Below are 11,275 nucleotides of genomic sequence, written 5' to 3'. Positions count from 1 at the left end.
ATGCTGAGAATGTCAGAATTCCAGATCCCTGCCCCTGAAATGCCTGTCGTGCCCCCTGCTCCCCTCCACAAGGACCAGGACATTAAGGAGTGCCCTGTGAAAGCACGTGCCAAGGACACACAGAGAATGTGCATCCTGTGTGTTACTCTGTTCTTTCTTTCTTTCTTTTTTTTTTTTGAAAGGCCAGAAAACTGGAGCAGTTTCTGCAGAATTAATTAATAAGACACATAAAATGGGGTTTCCACCAACTTGCAAATTGCACCTTGGGTGGAGGAGCTCTCTGTGGCCTCGTTTCTGCTGGCCCTACACTTCTGCTAAAACATCTCACTCGCTGTGTGACACTTTCATTATTTACTGCTCCGAGGCTCAGAGAGCAACGCAGCCAGGCTGGTCTCCGCTCACTCATTCATTAGTTTTAATTAAACCCTCTAATTTTATTTATGCTGCCACAAACTGATTAACAATTTGCCAGCCAAGAGCAGGAAGTCTTAAAAAGCATCTTGAGGAATCTGTGGGTCTCTAAACACAGACCTCACAGAAATGAGGTGGGTTGTGGGTAGGGGCTCTGCCAGGCGGGAGGAAGCGTGCTTTTGAAGCTTCACCACTTCCGACAACCTGAGAACAGCTGTTGGCTCTGAGATCTGTGGTCCCCAAGGGGCTGCTGCATTGAGAGTCAGCGACCATGTCTCTTTATCTGTAGCACCTGACGGTCCTTGTGGCTCAGGGAGAGAGGACAAAGCTGGGAGTGGCATCTGTGTCCCTGGAGGGAAAGGGTCAAAGTTGCAGGAGCAGCTGAGATGGAGATCTTGGGAAATGGATGGTGACCTGGCCAATTACAAAGCTATCTTGGGGGGGGGGGCGCGGGCGGTGCTGTGCTGAAGTTGAGGACAAAGAACAAAGAGAATTTCCTGCAGACTGAAGTTGGGCATCAGGAGAGCTTTATGAAAGGGCTGAATTGAGCTAAATCATGGAAGACTTGTAGGATATCCATCACCACAGAGGAGAAGGACATGAGCAAAGACTCAGACATTTATTCCTCTGCTTTCCAAGCGCCAGGCACATGGCTAGCACCACATATTAGGGAGAGAAAAATGAGTGACAGAAGGTAATAGGCTGAATTGTGCAGTTTTAACTTAGCAAGGTACAAATGTGATTTTTGCTTCCCCTCTGATCACCATTACTATCAACTTTGCATTTTCAGGTTCTTTTGCTGTTCCTGAAAGTGGAGAGAAAGAGAAGGTGGTCTCTTGCCAGACAGTATTACCCAGGTCACATCTGGCCAGTATTCTAATGTGGTGTTAAAACCGTTGCGTCCTTTCGGGTAAATATGCAGGTTATTTGGGTGTTAGGATTCTCTGCCCAGGTCTTCAGAAGCAGCGGGCTGCTGGCAGAGGAAAGCACGTGGCATCCGTCCCTCCTGGCCTCCCCTCCTGGCCCTAGGTGTCTGCGCCCACCAGGCATGGCACAGGCATGTGCCTGTGCACGGAAGGGCCCCCCTTAAGGACCACCTGCTCTCAGTGGGGGAGGAGTGGTTCTCTTATTGTTTGCTCATGCCTGCATCCCCTTAGAATGTCAGCGATCTGTGCAGCCTTTGGAGTCCCCGTGGGTATGCTTGCTCTATAGGTAACAGTGCAGTGACCTGCGGGCTGCCTGTGCCTTTGTGTAAATGACAGGTCCTCTCTGCTATGGTGAGCCCTAAGAAGCACAAAATTGTGCAAACATTACCATTACCACTAATTTCAGAACATTTTCATCACCCCCAGAAGAAACCTGTACTCTAGCAATCACTCTCCAACTCCCCTTTCCCCCAGGCCTTGGCAACTACTAATTAAAATGGTTTTGGGGGCACCTCGGTGGCTCAGCTGGTTAAGCATCCGACTTTGGGTCATGATCCCATGATTCATAAGTTCGAGCCCCACATCAGGCTCTACACTGTCAGCGTGGAGCCTACTTCAGATTCTCTCTCTCTCTCTTTTTCTCTCTCTCTCTCTTTCTCTCTCTCTCTCTCTCTCTCCCCCCCCCCGTCCCCTTCCCCCCTCTCAAAAATAAATAACCATGTAAAAAAATAGTGGTTTTGATTTGCCTTTCTGAAAGGACTAATGATGTTGGGCATCTTTTCATGTGCTTCTTGGCCATTTATACATACATTTTTTGAGAAATGTGGATTCAGATGCTTTGCCTGTTTTTAATTATTTTGTTGTTGTTGTGTTGGAAGAGTTCTTTATATATTCTGGATTCTAGTGCTTTATCAGATATGATGTGCACATATTTTCTCCTATTCTGTGGGTTGTCTTTTTATTTTTTAGACAGTGAGTGTTCTTTGATGCACACAAGTTTTACATTTTGATGAAGAGCAATTGATCTAGTTTTTCTTTTGTCGCAGTGTTTTTGGTGTCATATCTAAGAATCCATTACCAAATCTAAGGTCTAAGCTTTCTTCTAAGAATTTATAATTTTTGCTCTTACCTTTAGGCCTTTACTCCATTTGAGTCAACTTCTGTCCATGGGGTGAGGTAGATTCCAATGTCATTCTTTTGCATGTCAGTATCCAGTTTCTCAGAACCATTTGTTGAAGAGACTATTCTTTCCCTATTGAATGGTCTGGGCACATGTATTGAAAGTCAGTTGACAGCAGATATGTGGGTTTACTTCTGGATTCCTGATTCTATTCCATTAATCTATATGGCTGTCCTTATGCCAAAATAATACTTTTAAAATGTAAGTTTATAATGTCACTTCTTTACTTAAAACCCTTCAATGGATTTGATTTGAATAAAATCGAAATTCTACTCTTTAAATTTGCTAGGTTTGTGCCTGTCTTAGCCTCTTTGCACTAAGGATGCTTCCTGTGAAGAATCCTCTTCTACCTAATACTCAGGTAGTGATGTTTGTTTTGTCATTCAGATTGCAGCCAAAATGTCTCCTATTCAGAAACTATACCCACTAAAGAGGTATTCCAGTCACTCTCTCACACATAATCCTATTTTATTTTCCTTAATAGCATTTAGTACGTTGTATTTTTATCTGCTTAATAAATTTATTGGGTTTTTTTTTCCCTCTCTGGTAGAATGGAAGTCTCAGGAGAGCACGGCCCTTGTCTGCCTTGTTCACCTCTGTGTCCCCCACAATAACAGAACACCTGGCTCAGAGAAGCCGCTCCATAAGATGCATCTCTTAGAAATGACATTACTCTAACCCATTAGTTGGTGCTCTGCTTTCCCTAGTGGCCATTTGTTGAATAGCTCTCTCTGCGAGTTGGCTGCTCAAAGGGGGCTTCACACATAACGAATAAACAAGTGCACTGCCCCACAGTATTCAGCATACTAAGATCACGTGATTCTTCTTTCTTCTGACAGATTTTATCTGGAATTAGATATCCTGTAGACATGTCCACATCCTCAGGTTATTGCCAAATTCTTCTTTGCATTATACTCTCAATTAGTTTCCACTCTTAGGAAGACTAGGTCAGCAATAACTTTTATTCTCATGTGTTCAGAGTCGTCATGATTCCCGTCAGAATCTCCTTAACGTTCAACTGCAGACCTTAGTTACAATGCTGGTTACCGCTGATAAAATTACACGGAGCTAGTGGAGTCCGCTAAAATCAGGGCACGCTGAAATTAACCTGTACCTTTTCCTAAAGTTTGAGCAGAGCGTTGTTCATACATATCTGTTCTTTTCTTCTTCTTTCCTATTTATTTTTCATTAATTTTATCATTTTTGTTTTTAATATTTAATTGAAGCATTGTTGATATATTAGTTTCACACATACCACATAGTGATTCGACAATTATATACATTATGAAATGCTCACTACTTTAAGTGTAATTACCATCTGTCACTATACAAAGTTATTACAACATTGTTGATGGCATTCTCTATGTTGTACTTTGCATCCGTGTGACTTATTTTATTTTATTTTTTTAACTGTTTATTTTTGAGAGAGAGCGAGCCAGCAGAGAGAGAGGGCCCAAACCCACAAACCGTGAAATCATGACCAGAGCTGAAGTTGGACACTTAACCAACTGAGCCACCCAGGTGCCCCCTGTGTGACTTATTTTTTAACTGGAAGTTTGTACTTAAAAATTTTTTAAATATTTATTTTGAGAAAGAGACAGAGCACAAGTGGGGAAAGAGCAGACAGAGGGGGAGACGCAGAATTTGAAGCAGGCTCCAGGCTCTGAGCTGTCAGCTCCCTCCCTTCTAGCGACCACCAGTTTGTTCTCTGTATTTACGAATCTATTTCTGGTTTTTCACTTGTTTGTTTTGCTTGTCTTGTTTTTTAGGTTCCACATACAAGTGAAGTAATATGGTACTTGCCTTTCTCTGTTTAACTTATTTCATTTAGCGTAACACCCTCCAGGTCCATCCGCGTTGTTGCAAATGACAAGATTTCTTATTCTTTTCTTTTATAGATCAGCTCTGGAGAGTAAGGTGCTTGCTGAAGACTACTGAAATGGCCCTAAAAGGTTAGGAAAAAAGCAGTGCCCAAAATTAATCAGGGAGGGATTTGAGAAAAAGGGCAAAGATGAAGTTGGACAGAACATATGGAACAGTGAGACTAAGAGAGATAATGACACAGAATGCCATGGTGGAGGTGTGACCAAAAAAGCAGGGAAACTGTTCCTCATCTCCACTCTGTACTCCCCCACCATATATACACATGCACATAAACACACATATATACATATATATTTCAATGGAATCATATAACCATTGCTCATTGTTATATATTATTCACCTTTAAAATTATTTGTTCATTTATTCAACATATATTTAACATTATTTTTTGTAGTGTTTGGTAACATAATTCTAAATAATATGCTTTTACTGCTATTTTTAGATTTATCAATTTTGCACAGTGTTCAATGCACTTCCAGTATATTTCTATTGTTGTTTTCATTAGTTTTTCCATGTTTATGGGGGATGGGGAACAAAATTGGGGCGTTGACACTACCCTGAAGTTTTGAAAAATGGGAGTCAACTTAGTCCTTCTGCTTTGTAAGCATAGGGAGAGAGTTTCTTACACTGAACACTAGATAGAAAATAAAGGCACAATGAAAATTCTGGTCATATTTAAATGAGTTAATATTTGTAAACCATTCAGGACAATCTGGCCCACAGTCAGGGCTGTAAAAGTGCTTGTAACATAAAATGTGTTAAAATCCAAAGTAGTAAGTGCTACAGTAGAAATATTGAAAATACCGGTTCAGGGTGTGGAGCTGCTACAAAGGCCTATTTCTGTTTAGAGGGTCAGGGAAAGCTTCAGAAAAAAGAAACTTTGGGCTGAGTTTGGAATGGGTGAGAGAATTCCAGGAAGAGAGACCCATGTGCAAAGTCACATTGACCTGAAAATAACAAGTTAGGGTAGGCTGGGAAAAAATAAACTGTCCTCCTCCTACCAAAGCCCCTGGTTCACAGATTTTGGCTATTTCTGTAGTGTAAATACTCCTACATGGCCAAGTTGGAGTTTCCAATGTGAGGCCACTGATTCACACGTTGAGGCCCTAACCTCTCATGCGACTGTATTTAGAAGATAGAGCCTTTAGAAGGTACTTAAGGTAAATAAAGTCTTAAGAGTGGGGTGGGTTCTAATCTGATGGAGCTGGTGCCCTTATAAGAAAAGGAAGAGACACCAGAACTCTGTCCACCATGTGGGGACAGTGAGAAGGTAGCTGTCTGCAAGCCCAGAAGAGAGTCCTCACCAGAATTGAATTGCACTTCCCAGCCTCTAGAACCGTGTGAAAATCAGTATCTGTTGTGTAAGCCCCCTGGTGCATGGTATTTTGTTATGGCAGCCTGAGCAGACTGAGACAGTTGGGAAGAGGTGCACACAAACGGCTGTCTAGCCAGTCCAGCCGACTGCAGCACATCACAATTAGAGTAGTAAATACTTCCTTAAATCTTGAGCATAGGCATCCAGAGAGAAAAGGACAGAAAAATTAGATTGGGCAGGATAATGAAACGGCTTGGACAACATGTTAAACAGCTTGGGTTTTATCCTGTGGGGGTGAATCTGAGGCAGAGGAGAGACGTGATCAGAAGTGTCTGAAATCCCTCTGGTATTGGCATGCAAGTGTATGGGTAGGGAACAAGACTGGAGGTAGGAAACCGGTAGCAGCGGTCAAGATTGAACAGAGGGGATGGAGAAGATGGGATAGGTGTGTAATCTAAGGCGGAGGCAAAAGCAATGGAACTTGGGGACTGAGTGGATACAGGGGGAGAGGAGAGAGGTTTTGGTTGACAAAACCATTCAGGCACCTAAGCTCATAAATGAGTATTATAAGTAAGTTACTAAAACCCTTACTTCTTGTATTCTTCTGCCTAGCCCATTCAAGCTGCTAACAAATTACCACAGAATGGGTGGCTTATAAACAACATAAATTTATTTCTCACAGTTCTGGAGGCTGGGAAGTCTGAGATCAATACACTGACAGATTTAGCGTCTGGTGAGAGCTGACTTCCTGGTTCACGGACATTCTTTTTTTTTTTTTTTTTTTTGATGTGTCCTCGCATGGCAGAGGGGGTGAAGGATCTCTCTGGGGCCTCTTTTATAAGGGTGCTAAATTCCATTCATAAGGGCATGAGTGAAAAGAGCAATCCTGAGTATTCAGGTGGGCACAGGAGTCACCAAAATCTGAGTTGTTGCTGCTAATGTGACCTTATTACTACTCTCAGGCCACAGAGGTCAGGAGAAACTTGGCTTAGAGAAAGCGCATAGATCCTTTCATTAACTAAACACAAATTCATCTAAAAAGCTTTACTGAATTAATAGTAGCTCTGTCTCATTACACCTTCTCCAAATTAAAGGGATCCTAAAGGGATAATTACAATTGTGTGGAGTATGACGCATATTTCAGTTTGATGCTCCAAACCTTCTCTCCGTCTCTCTCTCCCCTGCCCTGGGTTCTAAGAAGCTGATCTATACAGAGTAGCATCAACAGGCTCTGTTGCCCTCCGGCTTTGACCAATGGGAGGCAGCAGCAGATGAAATAATGGAAGAGTAGTGAGTTTAGCCTATTTATTTCCCTTGTTCCCCCCGCACCGAGTGACCACGGGTTGGTGCATTTCTCTCGTCAACTGGTTTTTCTCCATTCAACCATTCTCTTCTGAACCTATGTCTTCCCATTACGCTTTTCATGCCTAGGGATGATGTATTCACTTGTTAGTTCTGCCAAAAAATAGTACCACAGACTGGGGGACTTAAACAAGAGAAATTCATTTTCTCACAGTCTGGAGGCTGAAAGTCCGAGATCGAGGGTTGGCAGGGTTGGTCTCCTCTGAGGCTTTTCTTCTTGACTTGTAGATGGCTGTCATTTCCCTGTGTCTTCACATGGTCTTTCCTCTGTGCATGTCCATGCCCCAATCTCCTCTTCTTATAAGGACACCAGTTACATTGGATTAGAGCCTACCCTAATAACCTCATTTTAGCTTAATAAAAGTTTTTTAGGGTCTTTAGAGAAACTTTCTCCAAATACAGTCACATTTGAGCTACTGGGGTTAGGATTTCAGTGGAATTTGGATGGGTGCAGTCCAGCTCATAACATATAGGAATAGCTCCTGAGGTCTTGCTGGCCCCAGGGTATTGTGCAATCTTGAGTTGTTTTCCTAACCCTGTCCACACCTTTGTAAAAGTTATTAATTCTCAACTATCCAAGTTTGAGTGTACCATCTGCTTCCTGTCCAAATCCTGATTGATACATATGGGCTCACCAAAATAATGCCCATTGAAAAGAGGATCTCATTCTCAAAATGGTTGGGAACCACTATACATCTGGGAGAAACAGCTTTCATACTCAAGCATTAAAACTAATATTTTACGAATGCCTTTCTATTCTCAATTATTGTATTCAGAAGATCACTAGAATTCTTTATTCCTTTTTTTAAAAACTGAGGTACATTTTCATGTGGAACGACTTGAAGTATATGTAAATTAACCTTGCTAACGGGAGAGATATGGGGGTATTACTGAGCATTACCAAGTAGCTTCCTAGCCCCCTTTTTCTATAGCCCGATTTCAGGCTTCAAAACGAAGAAGGCACTTCCCTACCCAGGACCCAAAGATCCTTCCCTAAAACAAAGCAACAAAACAAAACACACCCAAAAAAAAACCCACACAAAGATTCTTACTCCCAGAGGACTTTCTGGCTTTGGTACCCTCTCCCAGCACTGGGATCCCTGGGCTGAGATGCTGCCTTGTTTGGTACCGTTACCACTGCGGCCGGGCTACATCCTGGGCTATTCCTTAGGTAAAGATCAGTTTCCTCCCTTCCTTCTGAACCTAGGTGTGGACATTTTGTTTCTTCAAATGCTCCAAACAAAACTTCTCATTTTGGCTCAAAATTCTTTTTACCGCTTTGATATCAGGACAGATTATTAAACGATTGACTCAATGCAATGAAGACATTCATGTAAGCCTACTGTACACCGTCCCAGCCCAAGTTATGTGTGTGGGAGGTGGAGGGGCAACAGAGATATACAAGCCCTCTCCCTATTTTTGGCGTGCTAACAGCCGTGCCAGATGACTAACAGGGATCACAACGTCTACCGCGCGTGGCTATTGAAAAGTAACACTCAAGCCAGCTCCCTTCCCAAGCTTACTTTCTTTGGACTTCACGGTTAATTGCAAGCATTTACATTCTTGTGGCACACGTGTACCTTTCTCTTTCTCTCTATGGAAACATGTCTTGTGTTTCTTATAATCGCCTTCCTAGAGCGGTATTTTTTTTGACCACGAGTGAAGCCCGGGCCCAAACCACACAGCCGACCGTTTGCCCAGACGACACTCAAGAACAACTCTAAGTAAAAAGTGAAGGCTATACCGCACCCTCAAATCACGTGACCTCGCCCGCTGCTCCAGGGAGCCTGGCGCATGCACAGTAGGCCCCACCCTCGCACGCTCGTCGGGTCACGCTTGGGGGCGGTGCTTACGGCGGACTGAAGACGCATGCGCAGCAGTTGGCCCCAGTCTAATTTCCACGGCTGGTGGCGGTGGCGGCGTCTCCGTTTCCGTACGGGTGGCCGCGCGGCCCTGGGGTGAGTGTTCGGATGGCCGGGCTAAATGTCGGGCAGGGGATGTTTGGGCCCTACTCGGACTCCCAGGCACCCACGGCCTCGCCTCGGCCATCTGGCCGCCTTGAAGAATCCCATCCGCGGGGGCGGCCGGGAGCTGGCCCTCGGGCCTGACGCGCGCCTTCCGTGCCAGCGCACCTGCGGCCGGAACTGACGAAGTAGCGCGCGGCCACCTGGGGCGGCGGGAGGTAGCAGCCTTGGGGCCACAGGCTAGCCGGCCAGCCACGGAACATCACTTCTGAGCTTTGTGTGGGCTCCGGCGCGTAGGGTCAGCGCGGCCCTGTTTGGAGTTTGTTACTTGAAAGAGAGGATCGGGGTAAATTCAAGTCAGGCGCTTTGGGCATTGACATAGTCAAGTGGGAGTATGTGGAGGAGGATTGAGCCGTCCACATATAAATACTGTTACATTGGTTTCCCACGTAGCATCCATCGTCATAGCTGTCATCCTTTTCCAAGCTGCCGTCACTTTTCACCCGTGCGTCTCCCATCATCTCCTTGTACTGTTTCTTCTAATCCATTATCCATACAGTAGCCCAGGTGGTCTCTTACAAACGTGAAATAGGTCATAACCATCATCACCCTGTTTAAAACCCTTAAAAATCATTCCATTGCTCTTGGAATAAAATCCAAGTTAATGTTTTCCCAGGTCCTTTGTGACCCAGCCAACTCCTCCATCTTCGCTTGTGCCCCACTCCATCCCCAGTTAGGCATGGTTACAATAAAATATGCATACCACAATTCAGCTCTTCCCACAGAAGCCCTAGTGCTCAAAGGGGAGGATAATGAAGATACCGTTATTCCAAGATGATTAAGGGTTGCAGAGTGTTAGAAGATATTCTGTAAGATTTACACAAGGAATGGAGTCCTTATCAGCAACTTTAACTCAGTTACTCATGTAGGATAAAGTAAAAAAGTTTCACTGTGTTCCACCTTTCTTTCATTTTCCCAAATGCCCCAGCTCATCAGCCTTAGAAATTACACATTTCTTTGCAAGATGTTCACTCCACTTTTGGCCTGATTAATCCTGTTCATCCTTCAGAGACTGGCCCGAGTATCACTTTATCAGCCTCCCTTCTCACACCTACCTCTGCCCTGTCAATTAGGTTCCTCTGTTATTTTGTCCTGAAAAATCCTGTTTGTTTGTAACAGTTACTATAACTACATTTGTGTATATAATTTATATATGAGCATAGATTTTGTATGTGCAAATATGTATACGTGTGTATAATTCTTAAAATGTATGTTTTCCCCAAGAGACTCTAAAGTCTATGGGGACAGAAACTAGTTAACCTAGTATGTTGCCTGGCATAATTGAAATTGTTGAATGGATGATTTATTTCACTTCTGAAACCCTTTATCTTCTGATGAGAACCTCCTGGGTTCAGCTCTCATTCCCAGCTTGCCCTTTGGTCCACAGTCATTCTTCAAGTGGCTTCTTGATGTCTCCCTCTCTCCTTCCCTGTCTTCCTATTCCAGTCCCTTCTGGCCTCCCCCCCCCACCCCCCCCCCCCCAGCTTGGACCCCAAGTTCAGTTACTTGAACTAGTCTCCTCCTCAGCATCTGTATCCATGCCCTTTTGTCCTCTGCTACTTCTGCTCAGAAAACCCCCAACAGTGACATTTCCCCTGGGACTGTTATGTTAATTACTGAAGGAGGAAATTGTACAGCCTTGGGGATTGTTTTGGGGGGCCCTCCACACCCATCACCAGTGTTTGTTCCCCATCAGCTTTTCTCTTCTATAGGACATTTATTCCAGATTTTTATTCTTCTCCAGCCTTCATCCCAACTTTGTCCTTTGGCTCAGGAGATGCCCAAACTTCCTGCCTTGCAGGATATTTTCTCTGTGGTCCACCTCAGCTTTCCTCTTCTGCACTTACGGATTTAGATACATTAAGATCATTCTTCTGCCAGAGTTGGAGAAAGATGTTTCTTCTGTTTACATCTATACTTGGTCTTTCCCTGCTTCTGTCTCCTGTACAACCTTCTCTGTAGGTTATCTCCCTATACAGCTCCTTGCCCCTTATTGCATTCTATAGTTTTTCTTGACTTAATTTCCCTCCCCCAACCCATTATTACTTTGTCATTCCAGCTGTCTCCCTTCCACAGCCAGGTTCCTTAGGGGGGGTAGGTTACCCACTTGTGGCCTCCATTTCTTGATCTACTCACCTAACTCACTGCAGTCTGGTTTTCGTCCCCATTGCTC

General features: G+C 44.0%; 2 protein-coding genes across 4 annotated transcripts in view; one reads left to right on the top strand and one right to left on the bottom strand.

Annotated features, from left to right (window-relative positions):
* Window positions 1-367: 367 nt before the first annotated feature.
* Window positions 368-9,560, bottom strand: LOC113600107 (uncharacterized). Its single transcript, XM_053207113.1, has 3 exons — window positions 9,479-9,560; window positions 8,932-9,282; window positions 368-760 (listed from the first exon to the last, which is right to left on the bottom strand). The coding sequence occupies exons 1-3, from the start codon at window positions 9,558-9,560 to the stop codon at window positions 489-491; spliced, it is 705 nt and encodes a 234-aa protein (XP_053063088.1). The 3' UTR covers window positions 368-488.
* Window positions 8,881-11,275, top strand: part of ERCC6 (ERCC excision repair 6, chromatin remodeling factor) — a 76,705-nt gene continuing 74,310 nt past the window's right edge. For all 3 annotated transcript variants that reach the window (XR_008292398.1, XM_053207836.1, XM_015088018.3), the window contains exon 1: window positions 8,881-9,036. The gene's annotated coding sequence lies outside the window, so the exon portion shown is untranslated. The remainder of the gene's footprint in view (window positions 9,037-11,275) is intronic.

This window comes from Acinonyx jubatus, chromosome D2 (genome assembly GCF_027475565.1).
Source record: "Acinonyx jubatus isolate Ajub_Pintada_27869175 chromosome D2, VMU_Ajub_asm_v1.0, whole genome shotgun sequence".
Taxonomy (NCBI): Eukaryota; Metazoa; Chordata; class Mammalia; order Carnivora; family Felidae; genus Acinonyx; species Acinonyx jubatus.
Note: the sequence above shows the minus strand (reverse complement) of the source record. Positions and strands in the feature narration are given on the sequence as shown.

What these genes read in the sequence shown, in the direction of transcription:
- LOC113600107 (XM_053207113.1), bottom strand. Translation starts at nt 9,560, where the DNA reads ATGGGAGACGCACGGGTGAAAAGTGACGGCAGCTTGGAAAAGGATGAC. An exon ending in ATGCTACGTGGGAAACCAAT is followed by an intron (nt 9,283 to 9,478) that starts GTAACAGTATTT and finishes CTGGCCGGCTAG; the next exon opens with CCTGTGGCCCCAAGGCTGCT. An exon ending in GCATGCGTCTTCAGTCCGCC is followed by an intron (nt 761 to 8,931) that starts GTAAGCACCGCC and finishes CTTTCCCTCCAG; the next exon opens with GGACACAGATGCCACTCCCA.